At 35.2% G+C, this 23498-nt stretch overlaps 1 protein-coding gene across 1 annotated transcript in view; it reads right to left on the bottom strand.

Annotated features, from left to right (window-relative positions):
- Positions 1 to 23498, bottom strand: part of LOC131806916 (N-acylneuraminate cytidylyltransferase A) — a 545636-nt gene that overhangs the window by 310569 nt on the left and 211569 nt on the right. The window contains exon 3 of the mRNA XM_059131800.1: positions 5398 to 5602. Coding sequence (XP_058987783.1) covers positions 5398 to 5602 — 205 coding nt within the window. The remainder of the gene's footprint in view (positions 1 to 5397; positions 5603 to 23498) is intronic.

Below are 23498 nucleotides of genomic sequence, written 5' to 3'. Positions count from 1 at the left end.
GCATTATACATAAAAAAAGGACGCAGGAACAAATAATGGCATCACTTCCACCCGAACGAACTTTTCTGTCCAGACCCTTCACAAATACTGGTGTCGATTTTGCGGGACCCTTCAACATCAAAAGTTACTCTGGAAGAGCTTGTTTTATCACAAAAGGTTATGTGTGTCTTTTTATATGCTTTGCGACCAAGGCAATACATTTAGAGCCAACAAGCGACCTTTCGACTCACGCATTTCTTGCCGCGTTTTCAAGATTCGTTAGCCGTCGAGGGTGTCCGTCTTGTATTTATTCCGACAATGGAACCAATTTCGTTGGTGCTGTCGATTTAATAAAAAGAGATAGAATTGCGCTTATCAAAAGCCTCCAAACACATACGATTGACAGCAATTTTTACCAAAATCTTAGTTGGAAATTCATCCCACCTGGTGCGCCGCACATGGGTGGCTTGTGGGAAGCAGGAGTTAAGTCATTTAAACTTCATTTAAAGAAAAGTCTACCAAAAATGAACTTCACGTTTGAGGAATTCACAACAATTTTAGCCCGAATAGAAGCTTGTCTCAATTCGCGACCATTAAGTCCATCTAGCGACGACCCTAATGATTTGTCACCCTTGACTCCCGGTCATTTTCTTATAGGGACATCAATACTTGCTCCAGTCGCCGGAACAACCATAAAAAAATATATTTTTTTTAATCTTTAAACATTTAAAAACTTAATTGGCGCCCGAGCAGGGACCCTTATAAAAGGTCCTTATTCGTAAAAAATAAAACCCTCGGGAAAAGGGTTTTCCGGAAAAAAATTAATAGATCACGTATCGTGCCCTAGTAACCTCTTCGGAAAATAAGAGGTAAACCGGAGATCTTAAAATAGATCAGCGGTCGTGATGTAGTGTAAGGAACTTAGTGAAAAAAATTTTTAAGTACCATTTTTAAAAGAACAGTAAAAAAATTAAAAAGGCAAAAGTGAACAAAAAAGAATTATAAAAAAATAAATAAATAAAAGAAACAGTTTTCTACAAAGTGAATAGTAAAACAAAATTTAAGTGAACAAATAGAAATTATAAAAAATTAAAAGAAACAGTTTTATACAAAGTGAAAAAAAGAAATTTTTAAAAAACATACCAAAATAAAAGGAAAAGAGAAACGTTTTAAAATAACAAATAAATGTTATTTAGTAAATAGGTGGAAACGACTCAGAGTGATTTCTCAATATTTTTGTAACAGATGGAAGTTAGAATATTTGCATGAACTCCATCGAAGAACCAAATGGAAATACCAAAAAGACAACGTTAAAGAGGGAGATTTAGTAGTGGTAAAGGATGACCGACTCGCTCCAAACGAGTGGAAGTTGGGTCGCGTTCAAAATTCTTATCAGGGCACGGATCAAAATACTCGGGTAGTGGATATACGGACTTCTGGTGGCAATATAAGCAGACCCATTACCAAAATTGTCAAACTATTCTCCGACTGACTAGCCGGATATTTCCTCCTAAAAGAACCTAGTACTCGCTTCTTGTTTTTTACAGATATGGCTGCTTATCTACCAAATCAGGACTGGCGTCTGGAAGACCGGAGCCGCAGCCCCAGTAACTCAGCCCGGAGCCCCAACCGCCCAACCCCACAACCCAATCGAACAGCCCGCAGTCCTAACCAGCCACCGAGAAGCAGACGTGAGGCAAGGCCCAACCGACGCCTTTTAAACGAGAGACCCAGCAACTGGCAGTACTCCTGTGGACTATGCCAACAGGACCACAGCCTTTACTCGTGCCCGGTGTTCCGGCGACAGACCCCGTTTCAGAGGTATGAGACAGTGGAAAGACGTGGGTATTGTCGGAACTGTCTGGCAAGGAGCCATCTTGCCCCCGATTGCCCCAGTCTGGATGGCTGCAGGCATTGCGACAGCAGGCACCATACGACCCTGCACGGGGCATCACAGCTGGATGAGGTGCCTCTGAATATGGATGCTATAAACGCACCAGTCTTTGCATGGGATTTGGTGTTGGTGCCCACCGTAATGATGAGGTTAATGGCCGAAGGGATGGAAGGTTTCGTAATGGTGCGGGCACTGATGAGCCAGTCGGCAACTATGACCACCATTTCATATGCGGCATATAGGCGGTTTGGCCTGCAGCACCGCATATATAAGGGGCAACGCATAACCACATTCACGATACGACCCAGAAGAATTAGCAGCAGCTGGTCGCTGCAAGTAAATGCGGTGGTGAGCGACAAACTCCCCAGGCGACTTTATTCGGAGGCTCTGTTGGAAGACCCCACCCGGGGCTTCACTAATTACGCCATCGCCGACCCAGATCCTAGGGGGAACACGCCTATCGATGTGGAATTAGGGGCGGACACATACAATGCGATTCGCAAAAGTGGGTGTGTGGCGGTTGGATTAGGGGATGTACGGGCTTTCAACACACAACTGGGATATGTGTTCGCTGGACCGATCCGGAACATGCCTGCTGCCGAAAATTGTATGGAGCAAGCGGAATTGAAGATTTACACTTGTCACTCGGGGGCCCAGAAATGTTTACGAATGCGTAAACTTTTGATATCCACTGTCAGTTGGAGTTAACGGCCACTGCGGCAAAATTGTAAATATATGTTGCACCCATACAAATGCGCAGTCACCGGTAACTTCCAACTGACTGGAAGTAAATAAGCAACAAATTGATTTGCAATTTTGGTTGCTAAGCTGATGCAAATTAGGCATCGACACAGTTCGTCTTAAAATCGCGCCCGCGAAAGTTCAAAAGTGCTCCCCAGTGACAAGTGAAAATTAAAGACAATACAAAGTGAACATTTAAATTAACAAACATAATTATAGAACATTGTCATACAACACACAACAACCATCATCAAAAAAAAAAAAATATTTAATCAACAAATATCCAACACGAAGAACGTTAAACAAAAATTATTACACAATTTACAAAAAATACATGAATTTCCACACACAAAATCATATACAACACTTACACGAATTTAGAAAGAAAATACAGTAAAAATTACACTCATTATTAAACTTAAACAACATATAAACATTTGAAATTGCCACATAAAAACAAACCACTGAAACCACTGAAAACTTCTGTTTTAATATGCCAATAAAGATTGTGCTCAAATTGAATTTTAAATGTGAAATAAATGTCTTGTTAATTACAAAAGGCAGACCACAGGTAAAGTAAAAAACACAAGTTAATCTGCTAAAATGAGGCGAATTGCGACATTGCTTGGAAGACACTCCAAGACAGATACAACAACAGTCTTCATGAATCGTTATTGGTACTGGGAGGTCTTGGAGTAAAAACGAAAGAATGGGATCCACTCTTAATTCACATCTCAATAAAGGTTATGGACAAGACTAATCATGTGTTGTATGAGCAGTCGATTGTGAGCTCCAAACGAGTTTTAGGAGCCGCTTCGGATTATTAGAAGCAGTCAACGGGATTCAGAAGCAACGACGGTTGCTTCCACGACGAACCGTAGATGTTAAATGTGCAACGGTGATCATCCCCTTACTACATGCAATTCTTGGCAATGACAGCGCCCGAAAGAGAGAAATAGATTTTTAGAAACAAGTTGTGTTTAACTCAAGTTAGTCTGCTAAAATGAGGCGAATTGCGACATTGCTTGGAAGACACTCCAAGACAGATAAAACAACAGTCTCCATGAATCGTTATTGGTACTGGAGGGTTCATTTAGTCGACTACAACGGATTGTCGGTTATGACCTACAACTTTCCGAAAGGATAAATGGACGCAAGCATGGGAGCTCAACAGAAGTATTGACCCCCATGGAGCTGAATCAAGCAACACAACTAATAGTCAAGACCATACAGGTATTGGATTTTGCGAAAGAAATACAGCAGTTGAGGAAACAGGGATTATTAGTCAAATCATGTGTTGCAAACGGAATGGCAACCTTTCCTCCATACTATAGTGGAGGGTATACAAAGTAAAAATGTATTTGCAATCACGTATTTGAAGTTTGTAATGGATACTATAACCATAAATGGTGCGCGACTTCGTTTAGCCCACATATAACGGTACCTATCTTTATTCGGTATTTTGATATTAGCGACAAAAAATTACATATGAAGGTACACTTCTTCGTATAGCCTCTATATAAGGAGTTTCATTTGAGAGGCACTTTTTACGCCTTTTTTTATTTTTCAAGTTCCTTTAAATAGCTCCAAAGATTATTTTATTACCAATTGCAATGCTAGTCATAATCAAAAAAAAATATTTTTTTTCTAATTACGCAATCAGAATGTAATACTCAACTTTGTTTAAGGTACCTTATAGGATGAATTAAATCGGAATGAACCAAATAATTGTATTTACCTTTATTCATATGTCTGAACCACCATGTCGGTTTTAAGAGTGAAACGATATGGCAAAACTATGTTGAAGTGAAAATACTTAATTACACCAAAATGTTATCAATCACGTGTACCTGTGGCTGAACATTATATTTGACATTCAACATCTATTTGACATTCAAGATCTATTTTTGCACGTCTATTCGTATCGAAGTAGAAGCTCACGTCCCTAAAATTGAGAGAGTGTTGAGCTTTTGACGTCAACTTTTATAGATATATACGTTCTTATATCTTTTCTTTACTGCCCACTTTTGCTATATCTTACTTTAGGAAAAGTGAAGGATGAATTTCACATTATCGGGTTATCATTATTAAATTTTTTCCTTAAATAATATGTATTTTTTACAGAGATATAACAAGCTTTTTGTAAAAGTAACTGGTAGTCACTGATTTTTTTCACAATGGCATCTTCATTTTAGTTTAAAAATAATGAACAAAACGAATTTTTAATTAGTTTCATGAAAGAAATTTCTAATTCAGTTCTTCAATATAAAATAAATGGTCTGACCTTTTGTTTATCGGACAGTTCATACTTAAAAGAAGCTACAACTAGAAGGTAACGGGTTTGCCTACATAGAATGTATCCGCGTTCATTTTTTCTAGCACAGGTTACGTGTTGTTCGTCACATACATTCATGCAGAAAACGCCTGAGTGTTGTAGAATACCGGCCCACTACTTATCAAACTTGCTGTACAGTCGATGAACTTCTTCTCGAATTTGCGAGCTTGAATAGCGTTTGGGCAAGTCTTCAATCCTCTATTAATCGGATTGAACGGGTTTAACTTTCTAAATCAAAATTTTCATCAATCGCATAACTTTTCAAATGTTATCAAGTCTGTTGAAAAGTGATAGGGCGACGCATCGACGTTTATAATTTTTTGGTCATTCGAATATTTAAGAATGTTACCCACTTATTCATAAGGAAATACCCTATTATTAAAATATATCAATTTTCGTAAGTGGATGTGAAACAAGATCATGTTATTCAGTTTGATCATTCACTTACCTTTTAACTGCAAAGACGCACGGACTATTCTGAAACTTTTTAACTGCCTCGGTAATGTATTCTTTTTTAAGAAAAATTGATGTACACTGAAACAAAGCAAATCTGTTTACAAAAAAATGTGTATATAAAAATTCTTTTATGGCATCTAGAGAAGAAGAATGATCCTCTGCGAAACATGACATTCGTTTGTAAACTAAAGCACCATCTATAAAAAAAGATATACAATTTTACAATAGAAAAATATTTTAAAATATACAAAAAGATAAAACAATATTTTGATTTAAATATGATTAATAAATTACTTTTTAATAGATTCTTACTTGTCGGTAGCAGTTTGTAATTTGAGTTTAATGGTACATGTTCTTACTAAGAATTCCTTTTAGTTTTAAATTGCAATATTACTATTCAGATATGACAACTTATATACTATTTTTAAATTAAATATATATATATTTCTGGAAACATATATTTCTGGACTAGAAAGAAAGATATAAATATAACCACATTAAATTAAATACCATTATATGACATAATTTGCTCATCCACCCTTTGGAATTCATTGAATTTACTCTTTAAAAAATTCAGCAATGGGCGAACTTTTTATAATTTATCATATTCAGCTTAACCCATTTCAGGTTGAGCAGCAGTATTATTAAAAAGTAACGAATAAAAAACATTAGGTTCGGCTGGTTCAGACAAATCAGTGAAAAAATACCAACCGTCCTAGATACAATACAAATCGTTCTGCTAAGTTTTGAAGCTAATGTGGGCTGCGTCGTGATTTCATGTTTAATTGACTTAGAATTTTATGCTGATTATGAATATATATATACTTTATGGGGTCTACGACGAATATTTATGGATGTTACAAACGGAATGAAAAAGTTAATATACCCTCCTTTACATGGTTCAGGGTATAAAATTGTTTAATTTTTTCAAATCTATGCCGTGGAAGTGCATTTCCAACTGCCGCCAATTTGAAAATTTCTACCCATGCCATCCGATATGTTGGAATATTGACTACAGGAAGGTATAGGAATAAAGCAACGTATCTTATTATTTCAGACACATTACCTTGTAGTTTCGTTCCATTAGTTTGTACAATTTTGTCTCGCCATAAATCTTTTTTCCTCTTCTTCTTCATTTTCCTCATCCTCAGAATGATCCCAGTCAAAATTAGTAATTTTTTAATTTTCTGCCTGTGTTAAATCTTTTTGACGCATAAAAATGTGTTTTTATACATAAAAAAGTGTACACAGTTCAGAAATTACCACACTTGACCAATGTTGCCTATAGGCAAAAGCACCTTTGCAAAAATATTATAAACACTGATCAAAGAGAGTCTATCAGTGTATAGTGGAAGATTTTGAAAAGAAAAGTTCGAACATCGTAAGCAGAAAGGTAGGGTTTATTTTTCAATAGACTGGATTCGCTGTGGGTTTCATAAAAAGGGTCAAAAGAGAGGGCAAAGAATTGCAAAGTATGTATAACATTTTTTGTCACACAAGCATCGTTAAACACCTTGCTTCAGCGTTTCACAAAAACTGATTTTACTTTGTTTATAAACAGATATATGTGAATTAAAGTAAAGTTTGCAATCCAACACGACTCTAAGTTCAACAAATTTATACATTTTTTCCAGAGAATGGTCCCCGAATGTGTAACAAGTATCCTATAACTTTTTTTTGTGAATCTCATGGATGTGCGCTTGGAATAATTAAGTCCCACAAGGTAATAGTAAACCAGTTAGCAAATGGATTTATTCTGAAGCAAATTGTCTACAGATATATCCGAAAATATCAAAAATATTTCTGATATTTGGCATGCATCAAAATACTTGAATATGTAATAGATGAAGGTAGGTCATTTATAAACAAAGAAACTGGGAGTGGTCTTAAGGTACTTCCTAATAATACTCTTCCACATGGCATTTTTAAAAAATATTTTTTTGTGTTCTATTTTGTAGCTAGGAGTGAATCTTGCTGTTTGTAAATAGTTTGTAGTTAATCATAGTACTTTGCAATTAACTTTATGCAGATTACATCGGGTTGATTTCCTTGAAGAAATTCTCGACTGATTATTGTAGTGCGTTGAAGGAGATTTGTTGCTGTTGTACCCTTTTTCTGAAATCCGCGCTGATAAGAAGATACAATAGAACTGACACAATTGTTAAGATTTTCAGTAATTAGTTTTTCGAAATCACACTTAATTTTGCTATTCCTCGGTAATTTTCCACGTAGTTTTTTTTTTTCTATTTCGAAGAGTGGAATCATATACGATGTTTTCCAAACATCATGCTTCGAACATTATCGAAAAAGGGAAATAAAAGCCTCAGCGCAATTCATAGAATGCAACATGAGATCTTATCTGACCCACAATCATATCCATACTTTAAATTTTTCAATCCATTTAAAACCATAGTGCTGTTCAGTAAAGTAATTGATATTGATTTATAAGAGTTAATTTCGAAGGGAAAGCTATTGCAACTACATGTATTGGTAGAATAATACTTCTTAATACTACATACTTCATACTACTTCAATACTTCTTTATTTAAATCGAATATAAATATTTCGATATTTTAAGTCGAATGCCACTGATATTATAGCATCATAGCATCTTTACTAATAGTTCTCAGCTGATTTTGGATAACCTTTTAAAGACGCAGCCGAAATTTACCTTGCGGAAAAAACTACTTGAGGAAGGTATAGAGATCAGTCACAAGAGTCTCATTTTCTGATACAGCCCATACATATGCAGCATTTCCCATTCAATTTAATTTGTAATTTATGTTTAATGTAAACTCTCTGTAGAGGGTGTTTATAACAGGACAGCCAATAATTATAACCTCTATACAACAATAAGTCCAGATTTGCATTTCATGTGAGTGATGTTTAGGGAATGAAATGGATTTCTTTCTATTGGCTTATATTGGGTACCGCCCCTATTTATTTGTATTTTAAAGTGGACAAAACTGAAAACAATACTTACATGGTAGGCATTAAAGGCGGACGAAAAATCGAGTAATAGTTTTTCTTTGGCTTTCAACAGTCGATAGCCGATTTTTTTGGAAATATACAAAAAGTAAAGGTTCAAAAAATTGTTACAAATTCCTAGTCCAATTTTTTCGACGTCAATTGATGTTACGATACTTCTAGACAGTGTGGTCATGGCAGTTGCTCAGGCATATTCTGCGCTAACCCAATGATTGAACACGCATAAAAGTTTTATTACAATTGCAGCGTTTTTCAGGCGTAGATTCTGCAATCAAGAAGACAGTCGAAATGGTAAAAAACGTCGATTATCAAGGCCCTTCAACCTTTCAAGTCAAGTGCCATTATATGGAGAATCACACTTGACTCTAAGAATGTTCTCATTTAAATACGTAATTGCATTAAGCTATGTTGGGTTCGAGGACATAGCAACATAGTGGGGAATAAGGTGGCTCAAGGAGGTTCCAAGTCGATTGATCTACGAATTGATGTCACCACCAATAAGCTATTATCTCAGCTCTCATCGAAAATTGTTGAACAGAGTTCAACAGACAATCTGAAGATAAACTAGAGGTAGCTATGCAGATTTTAGGTGGGAGATAAGAGCCCTAACATTCTTTTCAGGACGTATTCTTTCTAGGGTGAACACAATTGACCAAAGGTTTCGGAGTGAAGCAGATTCCCGCTGCCGTGAAGCAATTCGTATGTCATTTCGAAATCTCTTGACGATCATAATTGTCTAAACTTTTATTTGAAAATCGATTGGCCGGTCAGTGGTTCACACTATGTTTGAATCATGGTTCGGCTTTTGAAATGTGTATGTGTAAATGCACACACTGTTTGTCAAAATTCATTAAATTAGTTGCTGTGAACAGCCTCCAAGCAATTTTCAATATATTTTTGTACAACTGTATATTTTTTTATAAAAGCACTTTTTAAACTTTTTTAATGTAATCACACAAACTGTTTAAAAAACCATAAAGTGAGTGAGGCCGTTACATGAGGTCATACCAAAATTGGAACCTCTATAAACAATTTTATACTTCAAGGATTGTCATCTACCAAATCTTCTTAAATAACAAATTTAAAACAATTTCGTGTGTAAATGTGACTAGGATTATTAAAATACCTCAACCCGGTGGGTATCGTTATATGTGCGCTATCGCAAAACGTAGTCATAAATATTTTATGTTCTGCCACCGGAGCTAGAACCCATTATGAACTACAAATACCAATTTTTAGACAAATCCAAGGAAAAAAGTGACAAAAATCAATATATTGGATATCGGCAGGTACCGTTACATGCAAGAACGAGAACCAATATATAAAGCCCATTATGACCTACACATACCATTTTTAGCCAAATCCGTAGAAAGTGGTCATAATGGTTTCTAGCTCGTGTGGCAAAACATTGTATGTATAGGTACACGTTTTGGTATAGCCCCCTGTAATCCGGGATCAATAAATTTCTAGACACCACGTCTATCTTTGATGAGCGTTTTAAGACACTAAATTTATTTATTAAAATTTTTTCTTAAGAACTACTTACGATAATATTACTTAACCTAACTTAGAGAAAGAGAGATACCATTGTACACACGCCTAAGCACGATGAATTTTAGTGGGAAGTCATAAATACGCATAGCTATCTCACATGTGGCAAGCAAACATGCTGCACTTGCTAATCAGTCTGAGTAAAGAATACATCCCGTAATCCAACTCCACCATAACGCATGCTGCAATTGAAAATTCTATATTATAGAACAGTGTGGCTTGTTTGTTCGGGATACCGTAGTATTTTGTTGTTGCAAAATGGTCTGGCTTTATCCCTTTATTGTTGTTTTTATAAAACCACTAATAAACAAACGTTGTTTTTATAAAAACAACAATAAAGGGATAAAGCCAGACCATTTTGCAACAACAAAATACTACGGTATCCCGAACAAACAAGCCACACTGTTCTATTAATAGACAAGGCACGGTCGACGAAGGGGTTTTTGTTGTAACAGACAAAACCAACTTACATGGTTATGCTACTTCGTTCAGGCTGAACGAAAGCATAACAAGTGGAGAAAGATGTAAATGTTTATAAGTGCGGTTGTAAGATTTAGAAGACTTTCCAAGAGAATTTTAGTTTTATTTAATTCTTTGGTTCCTCTTCTATTGAGCTTACGATCTCGTCACTTGGGTAAAAAAATGTTTTTTGTCATAGAAGTTATTTTTAAAATAACTTCTGGGAAGAATATCCCAGACAGAAACAAGGGAACTGATGAGGATTGGTGGCTCTTTCCGAAACCTAGGTATTCCCTGCCTTACCCCCTGGTAAATATTACCATCGTTCTCCACTAATAAACAAACGTTGTTTTTATAAAAACAACAATAAAGGGATAAAGCCAGACCATTTTGCAACAACAAAATTCTATATTATTTGTTTCTAACTCGAAGGTCTGCTCACCACATTTCCTTATCCTATTTAATGTGGACTGTATTAAGTAGCCCCGCTACTCTATTTTATTATAAAAACATGTTCACTTATCCGTGACACCCCCATATAATGGTACATCCCTATATTCGGTATTTTGATGATTTTAGCGACATTATTAAACGGGATTGTCTAAAATTTGGTATTTGAAGTTCGTAATGGATACTACAGCATATGACAGAAAATTGTCTGTGCAGGTCCACGTCTTCGTATAGCCCCTATGTAACGGCACCTCCCGATAATGGATATTTTAATGAATTTAGCGACATTATTCACCGGAATTGTTTCAATTCTACAGCCTACGACATAAAATTGTCAGTGCAAATCCACGTTTTTGTATAGCTGTAATGGCTTATGAGAAAAATTGTCTATGCAGGTCTACTTCGTCGTATAGACTGTATTCGGTATTTTTAAGATTTCAACATGATGTTTTAACTGATTTTATTCTTTTGAAAATTGCAAAATTCGTTCCAAGTGTTGGAGGGTATTAAAAATTCGACCCAGCCAAACTTACAGCTTTTTTACTTGTTATTACATATTACATTAATCGACTGGTTCCTAGTAAATAATAACGATATGCAACAATATTTAATTTTTTCAATAATCACAGGGGAAATCCACTTATTATGAAAAAAGAGCTAAAATACAAGATTCGTGTATCGGTTTTTCAAAGTTTACATTGCAAAATAATAATAAATTGAATACGGCATTGAACTATTCAAAGTATACTTCTGCGGGGTATAAATACAACTTGTTGCATATCATAAAAACTTTTTTAAGTTGTAAATTCGAAAGGAAAACACATAATATTCCCAGCCGCATAAAACTTGGAATTATTGAATCTTGTGATAACTCAGATATTGCTAATATATTTACCGACTTTTTTTTAAATCATATGTCGAACAATTTTAACGGTATTTATAACTACAACATCGAGAATTTAAATCATTTTCCTCATGTTATATTAACAGAGGGTGACGTTTTTTCTGTCTTCCTCGTTCTCCCCAGGTCCTGAAGTCATGAGTGCACTCACTAAATATTTTAATTATTACCTAATAAAAGGTTATCTGTAATGTTACTGGAGATCGAGCTTTGTCATTCCTCTTCATAATCATCAGGAAATAGGTCTTTTGTCGATAATTATAGATGTATCACTAAATTAAGCGCCACTTCCAAAGTCTTCGAACACTTAGTTTCGCGTAGGATATCACATTACTTAAAAGGTATAATTTCACCTTTTCAAAGTGGATTTATGAAAGGTAAATCTACAATCATTAATCTCTTAGGATCTCTTTTTGTCATGTACATATACTGATTTTAGCAAAGCTTTTGATAAGGTAGTGCACAAGCTATTGCTCCTTAAATTAGATTTAATAATGTTCCCAACGTTCTCATTAACTTGTATGTCCTCTTTCATAGAACGTCGCACCCAAAATTTTCAGTTTAATGTTACATCTTCGAAAGATGTTAATGTTTCATCTGGTGTACCGCAGGAGAGTCACTTGGGTCCACTATTATTCGTTCTTTATGCGAACGTTATTCGTCTTGACATCAAAACAACATGTATTTCGTCGCAACAACCATGCGTAGCAGTATTAAATGCGCTGCTAGGTCCACTTCGTCATATAGACTGCATTCGCTATTTTGAAGATTTTAACAGTATATTTTATCTGATTTTATTTTTTTAAAATTGCAATATTCGTTCCAAGTGTTGGAGGGTATTACAAGTTTGAGCCAGCCAAACTTACAGCTTTTTTACTTGTTATTACATATTACATTAACCGAGCGGTTTTTAGTAAATAATAACGCTTTGCAACAATATTCAATTTTATCAATAATTGCAGTTTCTTTATTTAAATCGAATATAAATATTTCGATATTTTAAGTCGAAAACAACGGATATTATAGCATCATTGCATCATTACTAATAGTTCTCAGCTGATTTTGGATAAACTTTTAAAGACGCAGCCGAAATTTAACTTGCGGAAAAACTACTTGAGGAAGGTATAGAGATCAGTCACAAGAGTCCCATTTTCTGATACAGCCCATACATATGCAGCATTTCCCACTCAATTTAATTTGTAATTTATGTTTAATGTAAACTCTCTGTATAGGGTGTTTATAACAGGACAGCCAATAATTATAACCTCTATACAACAATAAGTCCAGATTTGCATTTCATGTGAGTGATGTTTAGGGAATGAAATGGATTTCTGTCTATTGGCTTATATTGGGTACCGCCCCTATTTATTTGTATTTTAAAGTGGACAAAACTGAAAACAATACTTACATGGTAGGCATTAAAGGCGGACGAAAAATCGAGTAATAGTTTTTCTTTGGCTTTCAACAGTCGATAGCCAATTTTTTTTTTTTTTTGGAAATATACAAAAAATAAAGGTTCAAAAAATAAATTGTTAAAAAAATTGTTACAAATTCCTAGTCCAATTTTTTCGACGTCAACTAAATTGATGTTACAATACATCTAGACAGTGTGGTTATGGCAGTTGCGCAGGCGTATTCTGCGTAACCCAAAGATTGAACACTCATAAAAGTCTTATTACAATTGCAGCGTTTTTCAGGCGTAGATTCTGCAATCAAGAAGACAGTCGAAATGGTAAAAGAACTCTGCAATAACATAACAGGACCAGTGATTATATACGTCGATTATCAAGCGGCCCTTCAACCTTTCCAGTCAAGTGCCATTAAATCGAGAACCACACTTGACTGTAAGAATGTTCTCATTTAAATACGTAATTGCATTAAGCTATGTTGGGATCGAGGACATAGCAACATAGTGGAGAATAAGGTGGCTCAAGGAGGTTCCAAGTCGATTGATTTACGAATTGATGACACCACCAATAAGCTATTATCTCAGCTCTCATCGAAAATTGTTGAACAGAGTTCAACAATCTGAATATAAACTAGAGGTAGCTATGCAGATTTTAGGTGGGAGATAAGAGCCCTAACGTCCTTTTCAGGACGTATTCTTTCTAGGGTGAACACAATTGACCAAAGGTCTCGGAGTAAAGCAGATTCCGGCTGCCGTGAAGCAATTCGTATGTCATTTCGAAATCTCTTGACGATCATAATTGTCTAAACCAAATGAAACATTAATATTTTTCGAAGATGTAACATTAACTAAACATTTTGGGTGCGACGTTCTGTGAAGGAGTACATACTGGTTAACGGGGATGTTGGGAACATTATTAAATCTAATCTAAACCATAATTATCGACAAAAAAACCTATTCCTGATGATTATAAAGAGGAATGACTTCAGGACCTGGGGAGAACGAGGAACACAGAAAAAACGTCATCCTCTGTTAAGATAACATGAGGAAAATGATTTAAATTCTCGATATTGTAGTTATATATACCGTTAAAAGTGTTCGACATATGATTAAAAAAAGTTCGAAGAATATATTAGCAATATCTGAGTTATCACAAGATTCAATAATTCCAAAAATTATGGGAAAATTATGTGTTTTCCTTTGGAATTTACAATTTAAAAAAGTTTTTATGATTATGCAACAAGTTCTGTCCTATCTTTATTAAATGTTGTGAATTTTCAGAGTTGTATTTATACCCCGCAGAAGAATACTTTGAATAGTTCAATGCCGTATTCAATTTATTATTATTTTGCAATGTAAACTTTGAAAACCCGATACACGAATTTTGTCTTTTAGCTCTTCTTTCATAATAAGTGGATTTCCCCTGTGATTATTGATAAAATTAAATATTGTTGCACATCGTTATTATTTACTAGGAACCAGTCGATTAATGTAATATGTAATAACAAGTAAAAATGCTGTAAGTTTGGCTAGGTCGAATTTTTAATGCCCTCCAACATTTGGAACGAATTTTGCAATTTTCAAAAGAATAAAATCAGTTAAAACATCATGTTAAATTCTTAAAAATACCGAATGCAGTCTATTCGACGAAGTTTCATAAGCCATTACAACATTCAAATTCAAAACTTGAAAAAAAAAATCGGTGAATAATGTAGGTAAAATCATCAATATACCGGGAGGTACTATTACATGAGGGCTATACAAAAACGTTGACCTGCACTGACAATTTTATGTCATAGGCTGTAGTATCCATTACGGACTTCAAATACATAATTTGAAATAATTCTGGTGAATAATGTCACTAAAATCATTAAAATATCCATTATCAGGAGGTGCCGTTACATAGGGGCTATACGAAGACGTGGACCTGCATAGACAATTTTCTGTCATATGCTGTAGTATCCATTACGAACTTCAAATACCAAATTAGACAATTCCGGTTAATAATGTCGCTAAAATCATCAAAATACCGAATATAGGGATGTACCATTATATGGGGGTGTCACGGATAAGTGAACATGTTTTTATAATAAAATGGAGTAGCGGGGCTACTTAATACAGTCCACATTAAATAGGATAAGGAAATGTGGTAAGCAGATCTTCGAGTTAGAAATAAATAATATAGAATTTTCAATTGCTGCATTTTTTACGGTGGAGTAATCTTTACTCAGACATATTAAGGAAATGAAGTTTGCCTTTTTTACATAAAAATGAAAAGGAAGATGCCTTTAAACTTTGAAGGGGAAAGTCAAGAATGGTCTGTCGATAGCCGAGGAATCTGAGGACAAATTACTAGCGGCTAACCATGAGGCAGAGCGCAAGGGCTAATCTTTGAAGGTGGTTATAAGACAACTTAGTAATGATTTGGAACCGAACGTTACGTGTTGGCTGCAAATCTAGAAGCTGGCGAAGAAAAATACATAAGGATATCATAATTGGAGGCTGATATATTGCAACTAAAGGATGATTTGCTCATATTGCAGAAAGCATTCATAACATCGGAAATCGAGGCTGATAATTTAGCTGCAAAATTAGCGGTCAATATCAACAAAGATATGATGGTTGAAGAGGCTCATATAAAAGTATCCAAATGTCGAAAGAAGCAAAATGTCATGTCGAAACGGAAAAGGGCGGAAGTCGAAGATAAGCTGTTTGCCATCGAGATGTTGAGGAAGAAGGATATTCATCTGTATCGCTGAGGCAATAAGATGCTGGAGTAAGCGCAAGTTGCCATGAAGATGCCTGGTGAAAATGATGCAGCTAGAAAAAGACAGACTTTAGTGACAAGAAATTATGTGCGCTTGGAACGCTGGAACGATAAGCTGTCCAAGGTTTGTAAGATGGCGCTGAAGAGAAATGTCACACCATTGACTTAAGAATGCAATAACTTAACTTTTTTTCTCTTAAAATGCCAGGTCTTTTAGATCTATTTAATTGTTTATATTTTAATTATATTTCATATATATTTTTGTCCCTGCTAAGAAAGTTCACTGATAAGTGAACACGTTTTTTTGATAAAAGAGAATATCGGTGCTACCTAGTGTAGATAAGAGGGATTTGTTAAACAGGGATCTTCTTAATATACTCCACATTAAATAAGATAAGAAAATGTGGTGAGCAGACCTTCGAGTTAGAAATTAATAATATAGAATTTTCAATTGCAGCATGCGTTACGGTGGAGTTGGATTACGGAATGTATTCTTTTCTCAGGCTGATAAGCAAGTGCAGCATTTTTGCTTGCCATATGTGAGAGAGCTATGCGTATTTATGAACTCCCACTAAAATTCATAGTGCTTAGGCATGTGTACAATGGGTATCTCTCTCTCATTTACACTTGAAGATAAGCTAGGTTAAGTATTGTTACCATAAGTAGTTCCTAAGAAAAAATTTTAATAAATAAATTTAGTTTCTTAAAAGCGCTCATCAAAGATAGACGTGGTGTCTAGAAATTGATTGATCCCTGATTGCAGGGGGCTATACCAAAACGTGTACCTATACATACAATGTTTTGTCACACGAGCTAGAAACCACTATGACCACCTTGAAAAAAAAGTATATTAACTTTGTCATTCTGTTTGTACCATCCCTAAATATTCATCGTAGACCTCATAAAGTCTATATAGTCATAACGACGTTCGTCTGTGTGACTGTTCAAGTCTCGATACAGCCCACATTATTTGACAATTTGACAGAAGAATTTATATTGTGTCTAGAATGGTTGGTATTGAAAATGAAATATATCGGTACCATATAACAGTGCCTCTCGATATTCGGTATTTTGAGGATTTTTACCAGATTTTTTTACGGATTTGTCAAAAAAACGTAGGTTATAGTGGGTTCTAATCATAGTGGATTCTAGTTTTGGTGGCAGAACATTGTATGTATAGGTCTACGTTTTTGAATAACCCCATATAACGGTACTTCCCGATATTCGGTATTTTGATGATTTTTTTGCACATTTTTCTACGGATTTGGCTAAAAATGGTGTGTGTAGGTCATAATGGGCTCTATATATTGGTTCACGTTCTTGCACGTAACGGTACCTGCCGATATTCAATATATTGACGATTTTTGTCACTTTTTTCCTTGGATTTGTCTAAAAATTGGTATTTGTAGTTCATAATGGGTTCTAGCTCCGGTGGCAGAACATATAATATTTAAGACTACGTTTTGCAATAGCGCACATATAACGATACCCACCGGTATTAGGTATTTTAATAATCCTAGTCACATTTACACACGAAATTGTTTTAAATTTGTTATTTAAGAAGATTTGGTAGATGACAATCCTTGAAGTATAAAATTGTTTATAGAGGTTCCAATTTTGGTATGACCTCATGTAACGGCCTCACTCACTTTATGGTTTTTTAAACAGTTTGTGTGATTACATAAAAAAGTTTAAAAAGTGCTTTTATAAAAAATACACAGTTGTACAAAAATATATTGAAAATTGCTTGGAGGCTGGTGACAGCGACTAATTTAATGAATTTTAACAAACAGTTTGTGCATTTACACATACACATTTCTAAACCCGTTCGGGTTCGGGTACCGATATATTTCATTTTCAATACCAACCATCCTAGGCACAATATAAATGCTTCTGTCAAATTGTCAAATAATGTGGGCTATATCGAGTCTTCAACAGACACACACACGAACGTCCTCAAATCGACTTTGAATTTTATGCTGATTATGACTATATAGACTTTATGAGGTCTACGATGAATATTTAGGGATGGTACAAACAGAATGACAAAGTTAATATACTTTTTTTCAAGGTGGTCATAATGGTTTCTAGTTCGTGTGACAAAACATTGTATGTATAGGTACACGTTTTGGTATCAATAAATTTCTAGACACCAAGTCTATATTTGACGAGCGCTTTTAAGAAACTAAATTTATTTATTTAAAATTTTTCTTAAGAACTACTTATGGTAATATTACTTAACCTAGCTTATCTTCAAGTGTAAATGAGAGAGAGATACCCATTGTACACACGCCTAAGCACGATGAATTTTAGTGGGAGTTCATAAATACGCATAGCTATCTCACATATGGCAAGCAAACATGCTGCACTTGCTTATCAGTCTGAGAAAAGAATACATCCCGTAGTCCAACTCCACCGTAACGCATGCTGCAATTGAAAATTCTATATTATTTATTTCTAACTCGAAGGTCTGCTCACCACATTTTCGTATCTTATTTAATGTGGAGTATATTAAGAAGATCCCTGTTTAACAAATCCCTCTTATCTACACTAGGTAGCCCTACACTAGGTATTATAAAAACGTGTTCACTTATCAGTGAACTTTCTTGGCAGAGGCAAAAATATATATGAAATATAATTAAAATGTAAACAATTAAATAGATATAAGAGACCTGGCATATTAAGAGAAAATAAGTTTTTATTGCATCCTTAAGTCAATGGTGTCACATTTCTCTTCAGCGCCATCTTACAAACCTTGGACAGCTTATCGTTCCAGCGTTCCAAGCGCACATAATTTCTTGTCACTAAAGTCTGTCTTTTTCTAGCTGCATCATTTTCACCAGGCATCTTCATGGCAACTTGCGCTTACTCCAGCATCTTATTGCCTCAGCGATACAGATGAATATCCTTCTTCCTCAATATCTCGATGGCAAACAGCTTATCTTCGACCTCTGCCCTTTTCCGTTTCGACATGACATTTTGCTACTTTCGACATTTGGATACTTTTATATGAGCCTCTTCAACCATCATATCTTTGTTGATATTGACCGCTAATTTTGCAGTTAAATTATCAGCCTCGATTTCCGATGTTATGAATGCTTTCTGCAATATGAGCAAATCATCCTTTAGTTGCAATATATCAGCCTCCAATTATGATATCCTTATGTATTTTTCTTCGCCAGCTTCTAGATTTGCAGCCAACACGTAACGTTCGGTTCCAAATCATTACTAAGTTGTCTTATAACCACCTTCAAAGGTTAGCCCTTGCGCTCTGCCTCATGGTTAGCCGCTAGTAATTTGTCCTCAGATTCCTCGGCTATCGACAGACCATTCTTGACTTTCCCCTTCAAAGTTTAAAGGCATCTTCCTTTTCATTTTTATGTGAAAAAAGGCAAACTTCGTTTCCTTAATATCACCTGTCATTTCTCTTATTTCGGCTACAGCTCATGCTCGTTGTCCAATTCGGATGTTATGTAGGCCACGTGTTTCTTCAAACCAATGACTTTCTCTTTGGTCTTCACATTAAGAGCCTGCGGGACTTCAAGGATGACCTTAATATCTTCCGAGTACAGCCTCGATGTGGCTTTCGACAGAATTTCCTCAACTTTAGGTCAAATTCTTCAACATTTATGCGGAGAGAGAGATATAGATACCAACTGTACACATGCCTATGCACCATCTATCTATCTTACATTTGGCAAGCAAACATTGTGCACTTGCTTATCAGTCTGAGTAAAGATAACATCCCGTATTCTTACTTCACCGTAAAAAATTCAGCAATTGAAAAGTCTATATTATTTATTTCTAATTTGAAGATCTGCTCACCACATTTCCTTATCTTATTTAATGTGGACTGTATTAAATAGCCCCGCTACTCTATTTTATTATAAAAACATGTTCACTTATCCGTGACACCCCCATATAATGGTACATCTCTATATTCGGTATTTTGATGATTTTAGCGACATTATTAACCGGAATTGTCTAAAATTTGGTATTTTAAGTTCGTAATGGATACTACAGCATATGACATAAAATTGTCAGTGCAGGTCAACGTTTTTGTATAGCCCCCATGTAATAGTACCTCCCTATGTTCGGTATATTGATGATTTTACCTACATTATTCACCGATTTTTTTTTCAAGTTTTGAATTTGAATGTTGCAATGGCTTATGAAAAAATTGTTTATTCAGGTCCACTTCGTCGTATAGACTGCATTCTGTATTTTTAAGATTTTAACATGATGTATTAACTGATTTTATTCTTTTGAAAATTGCAAAATTCGTTCCAAATGTTGGAGGGTATTAAAAATTCGAGCCAGCCAAACTTACAGCTTGTTTACTTGTTATTACATATCACATTAATCGACTGGTTCCTAGTAAATAATAACGATGACACAAGATTTGTGTATCGGGTTTTCAAAGTTTATTTCGCAAAATAATAATAAATTGAATACTGCATTGAACTATTCAAAGTATTCTTCTGCGGGGTATAAATACAACTCTGAAAACTCACAACATTTAATAAAGATGGGACAGAACTTGCTGCATAATCATAAAAACTTTTTTAAATTGTAAATTCGAGAGGAAAACACATAATTTTCCCAGCCGCATAAAACTTGGAATTATTGAATCTTGTGATAATTCAGATATTGCTAATATATTTTCCGACTTTTTTAATCATATGTCGAACACTTTTAACGGTATGTAGAGTCACTTGGATCCACTAATATTCGTTCTTTACGCGAACGTTATTCGTCTTGACATCAAAACAACATGCATTTCATCGCAACAACCATGCGTAGCAGTATTAAATGCGCTGCTGGTCGAAGAAAACAAGTAGCAGCAAAAACCTACGAATTAAAATAGAGTGTTATGCGAATGGGAGGAAGAATAACATCATTCATAAGCAATGTAAGTAAGTAAGTAAGTGAACCAACCCAGTTATGTATCCAGTACCCAGGCCAGAATATTGAGGTGAGTCAGAGTGGTGCTATAGTTTTACAACAAATTTAGAGGTGTCCATAACCCTGGGTCCACACGCTTAACCCTCCGAGGTGTTCGTAACCCTTGGGTCTCATAACCAGTACATCGTGTTTTAACCCTCTGAAATATTGGGAGCCTCCAGGCCCACGCGCTTAACCCTTGGAGATAGTCGGTACCAGTAGCCTATATCCCGTGTTTAACCCTCTGATTTGTTTGTAACCCTTGGATCCATGCGCTTAACCATCTGCGGTGTTCGTAACCCTTGGGTTCACATAACCAATATCGTTTGTTTCGATCTACGAGGTGTCCGTAACCCTGGGACAACCGTTTGAAGTATCCTTACCCTTGAATCCCAGTAGGCTATGTCCTGTGTTTAACCCTTTGAGGTCAACGTAACTCTTGGGTACCAGTAGCCTATGTCCCGTGTTTAAGCCTCTGAGGCGTTCGTAACCCTTGAGTTTACATAACTAATATCGTTTGTTTCGATATCTGAGGAGTTGGTAACGCTGGGTCAACGCGCTTAACCCTTTGACTTGTCCGTGACCATTGGGTACCAGTAGCCTATATCCCGTGTTTAACCCTCTGAGGTGTTTGCAACCCGTGGGCGCTTAACCCCTCGGTATCGTATTTGATGATTTCAGCCAATTTTTTTAATGGAATTGTCTTAAAAACCACTCGAGGCTTATGAGAAAAGTTGTCCATGCAGGTCCACTTCGTCATATAGACTGCATTCGCTATTTTGAAGATTTTAACAGGATATTTTATTTGATATTATTTTTAGAAATTGCAAAATTCGTTTCAAGTGTTGGAGGGTATTACAAGTTCGAGCTTTTTAACCGACTGGTTTTTAGTAAATAATAACGCATTGCAACAATATTCAATTTTATCAAAGAGATAAAAGACAAGATTCGTGTATTGCTTTTGTTTACGTTTACATAGCAAAATAATAATAAATTGAACACGGCATTAAACTATTCAAAGTATTCTTCTGCGGGGTATAAATACAACTCCAAAAATTCACAACATTTAATAAAGATGCGACAGAACTTTGCATAATCATACAACCTTTTTTAAATGTGTAAATTCAAAAGGATATCACATAAGTCGCATAAAAATTTCAGTTATTGAATCTTGTGATAATTCAGATATAACTAATTTATTTACCGACTTTTTTTTAATCATATGTTGAACACTTTTAAAAGTATTTATAACTACAATATCGAGAAGTTAAATCATTTTCCTCATGTTATCTTAACAGAGGATGAAGTTTTTTCTGTGTTCCTCGTACTCCCCAGGTGGTGAAGGCATTCCAACGTATATTTTAAAAAGTGCACTCACAAAATTTTTTAATTATTCCCTAATAAAAGGTTATCCTTCACGTTACTGGAGATCGAGCTTTGTCATTCCTCTTCATAAATCAGGAAATAGGTCTTTTGTCGATAATTATAGATGTATCATAAAAGGTTAATCTACAATCATCTCTGAGGTGTTTGCAACCGGCGCTTAACCCCCTCGGTATCGTTATTAATTTCCCCGGCTTTCCGCCCAGAATTACTTATCTAGGTCTCCATCGAATACAGCAAGGAAGCCCAACCACAAGTACTTATCCAGGATTTGGAAGATATATATTTGGGAGTACTTAGCCAGGTCTCTTAACCTGCCGAGGACATCATCGAAGTCCTGATTTGTTGATATATGGTGTACTTAGCTAGTTCACCGCATTAATCGGAAACATGCCTGTGAAACTCTTTCTTCACACAAATTCACTTAACGATGTCATTTCATTACAATACGATTTATACTCTCTTGAAAATTGTTATAACGCACCAGTTTCTGTTTCTTTTCTTCGTTAATGAAGCAAAATATTTACTATTCATCATCAAGCAGAGATTAATGACTGCTACGTAACCAAGAGTTAATTTGTTAGTTTAGTTCGTCCAGTATTAGAATATGGTTGTATATTTTATAAATATTATTCTGATAAAATTGAATCAGTGGAAATTCATTTTTTAATTTTCGTTTTGCGTGCTTAAAATTGGAACCATTCTGAACTTCTTCCGCCACATGAAAGTCGTTTAATCTTAATCGATCTTCCATCACTTGAAAGACGTTTTATGTTATTGGTCATTATATTAATACGTTGTCTGGTTGATTTTCCTTTTGTCAGTGGCGAAATAAACTATAATGTTCCTTTTCGTATAACTCGTAATTTCGAACCGTTAAAACTGTCTATCGCAAGAAGTAATTATGAACTCAATAACCCAATGAAATTACTTTGTGTAATTTATAACAGTTTATGTAGCACTGTTTGGTTAAGTAGTCCCCTGAAAACAATAAAACAATTTTAACCAGTAGAACTCGTCACATTTTTCAACTCAATTGTCTGAAAATGCACACAAGGAGCTCTTTGCGAGTACTTTAACCCCTAGAAAAAATTGTGTATATAGGTCCACGATATTGTATAGCCCCCATATAACGGTATCCCCGCTTTATGTATTTTGATGATATAAGCCAAAATTTTCAATGTCTCTACAGAAGTTCTTTGTGAGTACTTTATTCCCTAGATGGGAATTGTCTTTATAGGT

The sequence above is a fragment of the Musca domestica genome, unplaced genomic scaffold (assembly GCF_030504385.1).
Source record: "Musca domestica strain aabys unplaced genomic scaffold, Musca_domestica.polishedcontigs.V.1.1 9, whole genome shotgun sequence".
Taxonomy (NCBI): Eukaryota; Metazoa; Arthropoda; class Insecta; order Diptera; family Muscidae; genus Musca; species Musca domestica.
This window is presented reverse-complemented; position numbering and strand designations above follow the sequence as displayed.